The sequence below is a fragment of the Rutidosis leptorrhynchoides genome, chromosome 5 (genome assembly GCF_046630445.1).
Source record: "Rutidosis leptorrhynchoides isolate AG116_Rl617_1_P2 chromosome 5, CSIRO_AGI_Rlap_v1, whole genome shotgun sequence".
NCBI classification, from domain to species: Eukaryota; Viridiplantae; Streptophyta; class Magnoliopsida; order Asterales; family Asteraceae; genus Rutidosis; species Rutidosis leptorrhynchoides.
This window is the reverse complement of record NC_092337.1, coordinates 444,739,663-444,751,253: the sequence shown is the minus strand read 5'-3', so window position 1 is coordinate 444,751,253 and position 11,591 is coordinate 444,739,663. Positions and strand designations below refer to the sequence as shown.

General features: G+C 35.2%; 1 protein-coding gene and 1 non-coding gene across 2 annotated transcripts; both read right to left on the bottom strand.

Moving 5' to 3' along the window:
* Positions 1-316: 316 nt before the first annotated feature.
* Positions 317-423, bottom strand: LOC139850887 (small nucleolar RNA R71). Its single transcript, XR_011760263.1, has one exon. It is a non-coding gene; the product is annotated as a small nucleolar RNA R71 (small nucleolar RNA).
* Positions 424-6,420: 5,997 nt separating this feature from the next.
* Positions 6,421-8,518, bottom strand: LOC139850127 (mitochondrial inner membrane protein OXA1-like). The gene is made up of 9 exons (XM_071839716.1): positions 8,443-8,518; positions 7,846-7,937; positions 7,723-7,755; positions 7,602-7,642; positions 7,461-7,527; positions 7,232-7,363; positions 6,840-6,938; positions 6,694-6,752; positions 6,421-6,451 (listed from the first exon to the last, which is right to left on the bottom strand). Exons 4-9 carry the CDS (start codon positions 7,616-7,618, stop codon positions 6,421-6,423), a joined length of 405 nt encoding a protein of 134 aa, XP_071695817.1. The 5' UTR covers positions 7,619-7,642; positions 7,723-7,755; positions 7,846-7,937; positions 8,443-8,518.
* Positions 8,519-11,591: the final 3,073 nt, after the last annotated feature.

Genomic DNA, 11,591 nt, shown 5'->3' with positions numbered 1-11,591 from the left:
CATTATTAAGCCAGAAGTTAATGCTCCAGATTATGAAATCAAAGGACAAATTCTACATATGGTAACTAATCAGTGCCAATATAGTGGTACGCCAAAAGAAGATCCCAACGAACATCTTCGTACCTTTAATAGGATCTGTACACTATTCAAAATCCGAGAAGTGGAGGATGAACAGATATATCTCATGTTGTTTCCCTGGACTTTAAAGGGAGAAGCCAAAGATTGGTTAGAATCGTTACCTGAAGGGGCGATTGATACATGGGATGTTTTAGTTGAAAAATTTCTTAAACAATTCTTTCCGGCATCTAAAGCCGTGAGACTTCAAGGAGAAATTGTTACGTTCACACAAAAGCCAAATGAAACATTATATGAGGCGTGGACAAGATTCGGAAGGATGTTGAGAGGATGTCCTCAACACGGTTTAGACACTTATCATATAGTACAAATATTCTATCAAGGTGTCAACGTTGCTACAAGAAAAGACATCGACATAATAGCTGGTGGTTCCATTATGAAGAAAACTGCAACTGAAGCTTACAAGATCATTGATAGCACAGCCTCCCACTCACATGAGTGGCATCAAGAAAAAGATATCGTTAGGTCATCTAAAGCAGCTAGAGCCGATTCTAGCCATGACTTTGATTCCGTTTCCGCAAAAATAGATGCTTTCGAAAGACGAATGGAAAAGATGAATAAAGATATTCACGCAATACGAATCAGTTGTGAGCAATGCGGTGGACCACACTTATTGAAAGATTGTCACATTGAACCAACGATGGAACAACGAGAGAATGTTTCCTATATGAACCAAAGGACGGGAAGTAATTATCAAAATAATTATCAACCGCCAAGGCTAAACTTCAATCGAAATCAAAACATTCTTTACAATCCAAATGGAACCAACAATAACTCGTATAACCAACAAGGTTCGAATAACCAACCAACTCAAAACAACACTTTCAATCCACAAAGACATGGCTTGTATAAACCACCACAACAAACCGAAGAGAAAAAGCCAAATCTAGAAGAAATGATGGCAAAGCTAGTTGAATCTCAAACACAATTTATTACATCTCAAACTCAAACAAACAAAAGGTTTGATCAGTCATTAAGAACTCAACAAGCTTCTATTTTGAATCTAGAAAAACATGTTGGTACTCTTGCTAGCATGATGAGTGAGAGGGAACAAGGAAAGCTACCGAGTAATACTGAAGTAAATTCTCGAAATGAAAATGTTAATATGGTTTCAACAAATTCTGAAAAACCAGCTCCAGAAGATGGGAAGGTTTTAGATGAGAGTAACAATGAAGAATTTACAACACCACCACCACCCGAGTATGTAAAGCCAGTGGTGGAACCATATAAACCACCCATCCCGTTTCCAATAAAAGGAGTTGAGTATGAGCAAGTGATAGGTAATAAAGATTGTGATACCTCTGGAAAGAAGAAGAAGAAAAAGAATAAGGAAGTACAAGAAACAAAAACCGTAGAAGTAAACCCGGTGAATACAGTTCCACCAAAACCTCCACCTAGGGTAGGTGATCCGGGTGAATTTATTATTCCTTGTCTACTTAGTGATTGTGTCATGTATGATGCACTGGCAGATTTAGGTGCAAGTGTGAGTGTTATGCCTCTTTCCTTATATAAGAGATTAGGTGTAGGTAAGTTAAGTCCAACGGATATGAGTGTTCGACTCCTTGATCAAACCATTAAGCACCCAGTTGGAATTGCTAACAACCTACCCATTCAAGTAGGTAATTTAACCTTTCTAGTCGAATTCATTGTCATTGACATATAAGAGGACCCAAACATTCCTCTAATTTTAGGTCGACCATTCTTAGCGTCCACCGGGGCGTTATTTGATGTAAGAAATGGTAGAATGACACTTAGTAGTGATGAAAAATCGATCACCTTTATGATTCGAAAGTCTAAATCTCCACCAACCAAAACTGTTGAACCAGCAAAAACGATTGGTAAGAACCATATTGTTTTACCAACTCCAACGGTAGTGCTTAGCAATAATAAAATGCCTAAGTGTGGGGAAAATGAAGTAACACCTAATGATAACTTGATAACAAGGAACCCCATTGTTGATACGAAATTAAATGACCCCGTTATTAACAGTTCAATGAAGAAACTTTTTAAACGGGTTATTGATGCTAAAAGTAAGGGGAACTTTAAGTTATGTAACCGGTTAGTATCCAATCTTTCGCCTAAAGAAAAGGCGAAGCTAGTTGAATTTTGGGATATTACGGAAGAAGCCGGGCACTGGCTTAAAGAAAAAGTCACAGATATGCAAGTTGATTATGGACCAAAAGAAATTGACAATGAAGACACCACAACTACCTAAGTGTGGGGAGATTCAAGTGTTTTAAAAAGAGAATGCTATCTAGAGTTAGTTGTTCTATTCTCGTGTAGTTCCGAGAATGGAATCCGATTGGTCTTTTCCGCTAGCAGACACTAAAGAACTAGTTTTCTCCCTCCATTCTGAATTTTTTTTGTTTTTTAGGTTTTATATGAAATTAATATGCATTTTAATTTATGTTTTTAAAATCAAAAATTTACTTTATTTCATTAAGTTAAAAATATGATTTTTAAAATTCGTCGTGAGTTGAAGACTAGGTCGTTGAGCCGAAATTGCTTTACCCGAGGGCGGGGCGACAAATTTTGTTATCATTATTTTTAATTTTATTGATATAAAGTATGCCAAAAAAAATATTATATTTTATAATTTTTTGAACGTGGGGTTATATACCAAACTTCAAAAATATGTATATATATATGTTTGTATTTTATTATATACAAAACAGGGTAAAACAGCGCACTTTCAAAGACTGTCATTAAGTTCAGCAAAAGGCACTAATTTTGACAACAAGACGCGAAAGATCAAATGTGAAATAACAACAATATGATTGCGAACTCGGTATTTCTAATCACTTTTCTACACTAATCACCCTCATGAATTTATAATTATAGTCTGATTTCATGCAAATGAGGGCATTGCATGATCTTAAGTGTGGGGAAGGGTTATAAATTCTCTCGGGTTTATACTTGGTTTATTTGCCAAATTTTGTGAAAATTTGAAAAATTTTCAACTAAATGAAGTCAAAATCATGTTTACACATATTTATGAACGATGAAAACTAGGTGTTAATGCCGAAATTATCGTTACCTTGGAAAGGACATAAATTGAGAAACACCCTAAAACGCTTGAATTCATTTAAAATGAAATAAAGGAGAATAAAAAGGCAAAGAAAGAAACTAAGTGTGGGGAGAATGTACCAAGTTATTCAATTAAAAACTATCTATCACATGTTTCTGTAAAGTTATTGCAGGTGTTTTTGTTTTGGACTAAATTAACTGTTTTACCCGATTTATTAAAGAAAGATGGATCTACACGATGAATCAATTCCATCATTAAAAGGAAGTAAAGTCTTCCGAAAAAGACACGCGCTTCTTGATTTAGGTCATGAAGTTGTCGTCCAGACCAGCTGTAGGTTGACGAAAAATCTAGAAAAGTCATCTCTAAAATCAGCAGGAAATCCACGGACCTCAGCATCAAACAGGGTCGCCAAGTGGTCAGATTTATCCTAACCATGAGAAGGATTTATCTCGTACAATGGGGGGGCACCGTGCAAATTAGCTTGATAAGACTACCGAATCAGATCCCCAGAAAGGATAATCTCCTTAAAAGATCAAAAATCAGCTTTTAAGACTGATATTACTCAATCCTTGAGATTGACCTTAAAGATTGAGAATTCAAACTCATGGAATTCGATGATGTCTAAACTCGAGCTTGAACGAGAAAATATTTTGATCAAAATTAAAACCGATTTGTTTTCTGAAAACCCATTTTCAATGCGTTCATTACCATTGAACGTAAAATCCTAGGAATTCACCTAGAATTCATTAGGTCACCTGAACCAAATCGGGTGTCAACCGTAAGAACGGTGGTTGCATAGCATGGTCGGAGACAGGACCTTGTGCCAGATCGAAAAATTATAGGATGATCTTTACTATTGCTCCTACCAAGGATAGTACTAGCATCCGACACGTTAAAAAGACCATAATCATCTGCATGTCACGGGACATTGCCTTAACAGTTTCTTGTTCATCGCTTTCCTTTACAACCGGACGGTAGTTTACCGAAAGGTAATATACGGAACAAGTAAACTGGATGTGTGCTTTCCGATACAGGGATAGCAGTGGATTACACGAACCTAAAAGTTTTAGCCAAAATATTGATCCACAAATATATTTTGCAACACCGATGGTGGATCAAATCAGAAAACTTGTCTAGGGTAAAATTTAGCTTGAATTTTCAAAAGATCAAAAGTTTTCATAAAGATCCAATTTCCTAACGGATCTAAATTTTCATAAGTCATGTGGGACTGTAAACCGCCTTTCAAATGTGCACTTTGCTTTGGAAACCGAAAGTAAATCGGCTATTTGATTGCAAGTGTCGTTGACCTAAACCCGAGGCAACTGTGAATGACACACCCACCTTTAACCATGGTTCTATTGTTACTATCATTGTTTATACCGCCATATCAAAATCACTGATGTACAAAGTGTGAAGAATAAAGAAGTGATTCGTGTGATGTATTATATTATTTCAAGACTGTATTGCTTGAGGACAAGCAACGCTCAAGTGTGGGGATATTGATAAGGCTAAAAAGGAACATATATTTCATAGCATTATTCCCCAAGAAAGACAAGATTTTAGTTGCAATTGTTCCATTTTCAAGTGATATCCGTTTATATTAAATAAGTGCGAAGACAAAAGGCGAAAATGACGATTTGAAGACACAAAGGTCCAAAAAGCTAAAAAGTACAAGATACAATTCAAGAGGTTCAAATTATTGATGAGGAACGTCTCAAAATGACAAGAGTACAAGTCACAAAACGCAAAGTACACGATATTAAATTGTACGAAAAGGCGTTCGAAAATCCGGAACCGAGGCATGAACCAACTTTCAACGCTCGACGCAACGGAGCTGAAAGTACAAGTCAACTATGCACAAGAATATAATATAATATTTAAATAATTCATAATAAGAATAATATTAAATAATAAAAAGTTGTTAATTGAGCATAGTTCAGGGGTCATAAGTGAAAATTTCAATTTATCATTTGCCTATAAAAGGCCATCTAAATCGATGATTTAGATACACCTTTTTCCAATCTTCTTTCTTTCTTATGTAATTTATATTTATATTTATAATATTAAGTTTAATTTAAGATTAATAATAATTGGGTTATTGTAAGAAATGTTTTACGGGTTTTAAAGTAGGAACTCTGTCCGTGTAACGCTACGCGATTAATAATCACTGTAAGTTATGTTCTTCCTTTTTAAATTAATGTCTCGTAACTAAGTTATTATTATGCTTATTTAAGCCGAAGTAATCGTGATGTTTGACTAAATATTAAGACGGGGTTATTGGATTTTGTACCATAATTAAGGTTTGGGCAAAAGACCGACACTTGTGGAAATTGGACTATTGACTATTAATAGATGGGGGTATTGTCTAATTGAGTGACAACTCATTGGAGTCTGTCGAACCTATCTTCAAATTAATTATCCTAATAATTAATAATGATTATGGTTGTCCTATTTAGTGACGTTCATATGGAATCTATTATAATCATTTAATTAATTATTCGGGTTGGGTAATTGATTATTCAAACTGATCAAGTGGGTAAATTAATATTCATATCTAATCAAAACAGGGGTAGATTACATACAGTGATAACTGGTGTAATTGTTGACAGAAGTGATAACTGCGTCACAGTTTAAATCCTTAATTAGTTGGAATATTTGACTTCGGGTATAAGGGTAATTTGACGAGGACACTCGCACTTTATATTTATGACCGATGGACTATTATGGATAAAAACCAGATAGGTATCAAATAAACCATGACAAAGGATAATTAACCCGAGTAACAATTAATTAAAATCAAAACGTTAAACATCATGATTACGGAAGTTTAAATAAGCATAATTGTTTTATTGTATTTTTCATCGCACTTTTATTTTCTGTCATTTTATTTTCTGTCATTTTATTTATCGCAATTTATTTTACGCACTTTAATTTTTGTCATTTATTTTTACGCTTAAAATCGACAAACCGGTCATTAAACGGTAAAACCCCCATTTTATAATAATACTACTACTACTTATTTATATATATATTTTTACAAATAAACTTAATAATATAGCGTTAACTTCACCAGCTCCCTGTGGAACGAACCGGACTTACTAAAAACTACACTACTCTACGATTAGGTACACTGCCTATAAGTGTTGTAGCAAGGTTTAGGTATATCCACTCGATAAATAAATAAATAAAACTTGTGTAATATTTCGTCGCATTTTGTAGTAAAAATTAATACTATTTCGTACACCCCGCTGCACACATCAAGCTTCTTCACACTTGGTTTTTTCAACACTAATTTAATAGAAACAAACTTAATTAGATAAAGATGTTACCTATAAAGAAATTTATAAAAACTTGTAAAATAATAATAATAACATGGACAAGAACTGAAATTACAATGGAGGCATGAGACATAATAACCCTGGATTTTATTATTTTATAGTTTTATTTTTTATTATTATTATATAATAATAATAGAAAGAAGATAGTAATGAAATTGGCAAATTATACAAGTTAAAGGTGAGGTGAGTAACTTGCTTAGTTTAAACACAAACTGGGATAAGTTGTTGGCGATCCCATAACAAAAGAAAGCCTACAAAATAGTTAAATTTAAACATGAACGTTTTACACACTCTGTTATAAAATTTGAAAATCATTAAATAACAAGTGTTATATGTACCATTGGGAAACCATTAAAAATGGAATATACAACAGCACCCTCAAAAGCAGCAACATGTAATTCAAAACCCTTTCTTTTCATACCTCTGTTTGGTTCAAGCTGAGTAACACAACCATATAGAAAACATTAAATCAATAGGTGCAAACTTAGTACACACAACCTAGAAAGAGACGAATTTTCAGATTAAGTGACATATTAAGTGATAAAGAAACAACAATTTTACTTAGTGAATTAAACAGATCACTAAGTGAAAAGTAATCAGGGAGGAGCAAAAACATATCACTAAGAGGAAAGTAAACAGCACTTAAACAGGCCCTGAATGGATTTTTTTAAACAAATAATGATGACTTTTAAGATGCACATGAATAAGAGCAGTAGAGACTAAATGTTACCAGCGCGGACATCATGTATGTACATGTAAACATCAAAGGAAGAATGAAAAAAGGATCGGGTGTTGTAAGATCGAAGAACCAACTCATCCCGCCAGTTGTAAAAGAAGGAACCTTATCCACCATGTTCTCAATCTGAAAATAACAAGATTAGATAGCAGATACAATACATACAATTACTTGAATATATAATGTTGACCAAAATTCGACCCGTATATCATTCTTAACTTACAGCATAAAAATAAGTGACGAAAAGAGGGACACGGACGCCAATGTCATACCATAAACGAAAAGCAACCCTATAATCATGGTGTCGAGCAGATGTTAGAAAAAAAGCTACCTATCACAATAAGAAACATAAAAAATTGCTTACACTTTAAATGCAGTCATCAGATCTTCTGAGATTTCAATGCCCTGACAATGGCGTTAAATAAAATACTTACAAAACTTAGTACATAGACAGTTTCACACGCTTACAAAGTAGATGTTCATACCTCATCTTGCGACTCTTCTTCAAGCGTTATACTCTGTACAATATTTGCAGATGTGATCATTCATGTATATCAATAACAACCTACTTAATCAATCGATTACATAACGAATACAGTAGAACTCACTTGACATTTAAAAAAAATCCTTGACTCTCTTAATCATGAGTGGAAATAACAACGTATTAACGGCAACAGTCGTTATTGCTATGCTTGCCCACCTGCAGATACAGGACAAAACATTTTTCATTCACCAATTTAGTTATATACTCCATTGTAGCTTAGCAATTGGCAGTGGCGAAAATACATGGGGGCAAGGGGGTGCCAGCCCCAGTGGATTATTTTTTTTCAGTGTAAAAATTTTGGGTTTTTCGACTTTGGCCCGGTGGATTTTTTTCCCCCAAAACCTACATATTTTGTTCCAAAACCTTTGAATTTTGCCCAAAATTTCAAACTTTTACCCCAAAACCTTCAAATTTTGCCCCAAAACTTTCAACTTTTGCCAAAAAACTTCATAATTTGGCCAAAAACCTCAATTTTTTGCCCTGAAACCTCCATATTTTGTCCAAAAAAATTGATACGGTTTTAATTTTTTTTTACCCCGGTGAAAAAAAATCCTAGTTCCGCCACTCGCAATTGGGGACCTGCAAAACAGGTCCAATTTCTTCAATCATAAATCAAACAGAAATTAATTAAGTAAAGGTGTGAATTCCATCAATAGTATACTGCAGAGTTGCAACCGGCATGGAAGAATCTGCTACAACTTCACTAATTGCAGGTGCAGTAATTGTACCTTTTTCAACTACATTCGCTACTATATCTACAATCTTCTCTGATCCATAGCCATATACTTCTCTAATAGAAGACATATTTCTAGCTAGCAGAAATGCACTTGCTGACGTAGGTACGTGACAGCAACGATGCGCAGACCATCTCGGATCTCGAAAAATGACAGTAGCACCACAAAACCCTAACCCTAACCCTAACCCTTTAAAAGAGGCGTGGTTATTATTATTAGTGTAAACGCCATACGATCGACGTTGGAGAAAACTGGAAGATTTGTCATCCGAATGCAGTAGTAGATGTTGACGATTATTGCCATTGATGAAAGAAATTGAAGAAATAACTGAACGTAGTTGTTGAGTAGTAGAAGGTTTTGCCCTTCTAGTGAGACTCAGCATGTGTGCCAATATTGATTGATTCACGAAATTATACAAGGCGATGAGGCTGTTAATTAAATTAAAATATGTAATGCTGAGTATTGTAATAACAATAATAAGTTTATATTTATTCTGAAAAATAATGTTTTTACCCTTAACAGGTTAACAGGTCAAACAATTTTACTCCGTATGTTAGCTTCAAACAACTATTTTATGTCCCTTGATTTCTAAAGTTTGTCCAATATTGCACGATAGCAACTTATTTTTTATTTTTCAAAGTGTAGCATTTAATCCTCTTAACAGATATATATATATATATATATATATATATATATATATATATATATATATATATATATATATATATATATATATATATATATATATATTACCGGATATATATCATATCTTGTAACTTAGGAATAAACTGCATTTATCTTTTATTTATTTGTGAACATTTGTATATTACTTATTGTTAGCTAGTTCTTTTACCATATATAAACACATATCAAGATGTGGTTTCATAAATTCGTATATGATATCAGCCTAACCTAAACTTAGCCGTCGTTTTTCTTCAATCCGATCGAATTTTACTATGGGTAGTGATTGTTCTTCCTCATCTGATAACACTGATTCCCCTCTCTCTCTTTACAACCATTCTTAAAACTCGGCTGACTAACTTTTATGGCACAAACAAACGGTGCCTCTCTTGACATACAAAAAGTCACCAGCTTCCGCAACCACCTCTGATCATCACAACTGGTGATCAATCAATCATTGAGTTCTACTTATGCTTCGTGGATTGATGCTGACCAGCGTGCACTTACCCTTATTCGATCTTAAAAGTCTGGAGAAGCAATGGCCAAAATACTTGGTCATTCTACCTCGCGTGTTGTTTGGCCGGCACTTGAACTTTTCCATCGTCATGATCCTCTTGAATGAACTTATGAACTCATACACTCTGGTATTCTCTTTATCGTCTAAAGAATGGATCCTCCACAATTCCTAAATTCTCGAGCAAGTTTAAAAGGATATGTGATCCGCTTCGAGCTATTAGTCATCCTCTTGATGAAGATGATAAATTACCTTGGTTTTTGTGTGGACTTGGTTCGACTTTTCAAACTTTTTATACTGCTCAACGTTTGAAGACACCTCGGCCTGTTCTGTGATCTTGTATCTTATGCTGAAAATGAGATGTTTTTACATTATGTCATTGATTCGATTGTCACTCCCTTCGCTTTTAATACCACTTCTTCGACCACCACTTTAACTGTTGGAGTGTGGAGACATTTAAACAAAACTGAAAAAAGTGTCACTAAAAACTGTTTCAACACTTGTACGGATTTTGCAGATTTCGGTAAGCGTGAAACAGAGAAAAACAGATCAAAAAACAGAGAAAATTGATTGTGCGCGGTGATGGTGCGCTGCGCGCTCCCTGCGCGCACTAGAGAAGTTTTGATCAGAAGGCTTGCTCGAAGTTTGGGAGTGTGCACGGCGCGCACGTTTAAGTGTGCACGGCGCTCACGATGTCTGGCAGCAAGTGGGCAACTTGCACACATGAGATCCGATCTTGATTGATTCTCCTTTCACTTTAGGTGCTTAGTGGGTTGCTTTACACCACTAATTGTGGCTGTGATCATGTCATTAGTGGGTGTAAAGCATGGCTAGTTGGTTTATCTTTCATGATTACTAGCACACTTGAAGATCAAGTTGTAGTTTGGTTGGTTTCTTGTTTGCTCTATATATAGAGCTCATTCATAGTCATTGTAACACACCACTCTCAAATATTCAGTAAATAAACGATCTCTAGTTGGTCCGTGGACTAAAGCAATCACAACGATTGCATATAACCACGTTATATCTTGTGTCGATTTACTTTTTCGCATTTATATTCTTTCGTTCATTAAGTGGGTGAGTGATCTTGAAGAATCACTTGCGTTGTTTGGGTCCTAATATCCTAACAACTGGTATCAGAGCACAAGGTTTCGTTAAGGGAACGATGGTGGAAGATGGGAAGTTTAGAATCCACCGATTTGATGGGAGAGACTTTGGCTTTTGGAAGATGCAAATTGAAGATTACTTGTATCAAAAGAAGCTACACCAACCCTTGTTAGAGACCAAGCCCGAAAACATGAACGATGCCGATTGGACGCTTTTGGATCGTCAAGCTTTGGGTGCTATTCGTCTTTCACTTGCTAAGAACGTTGCATACAACGTTGTGAATGAGAAGACGACGTTTGCTTGCTTGAAAGCACTCTCTAACATGTATGAGAAATCTACATCTACAAATAAGGTATTTCTCATGCGTCAATTGTTTAATACTAAAATGAAGGAAGGTACGAGTGCAACGGATCATATCAATGAATTTAATAATATCGTTTCAAGACTTGAATCGGTAGAGATTAAGTTTGATGATGAACTAAAAGCACTTATCTTGCTTTCATCATTACCGGAAAGTTGGTCGGGTACGGTTACCGCGGTTAGTAGCTCTACGGGAACTACTAAGCTAGCGTTTGAAGGAATAAGGGACTTGATTCTTGGTGAAGATACTCGTAGGAGAAATTCGGGGGAATCGACATCCGGTTCTTTGTTAAGTACTGACAACCGGGGTAGAAAATTTGAACGCGGTGAGAAGAAGGGTAGGAAGAAGTCTAAGAAGATGTATCCATCAAAGGATAGAAGTGAAGTTACTTGTTGGGGTTGCAATCAAAAGGG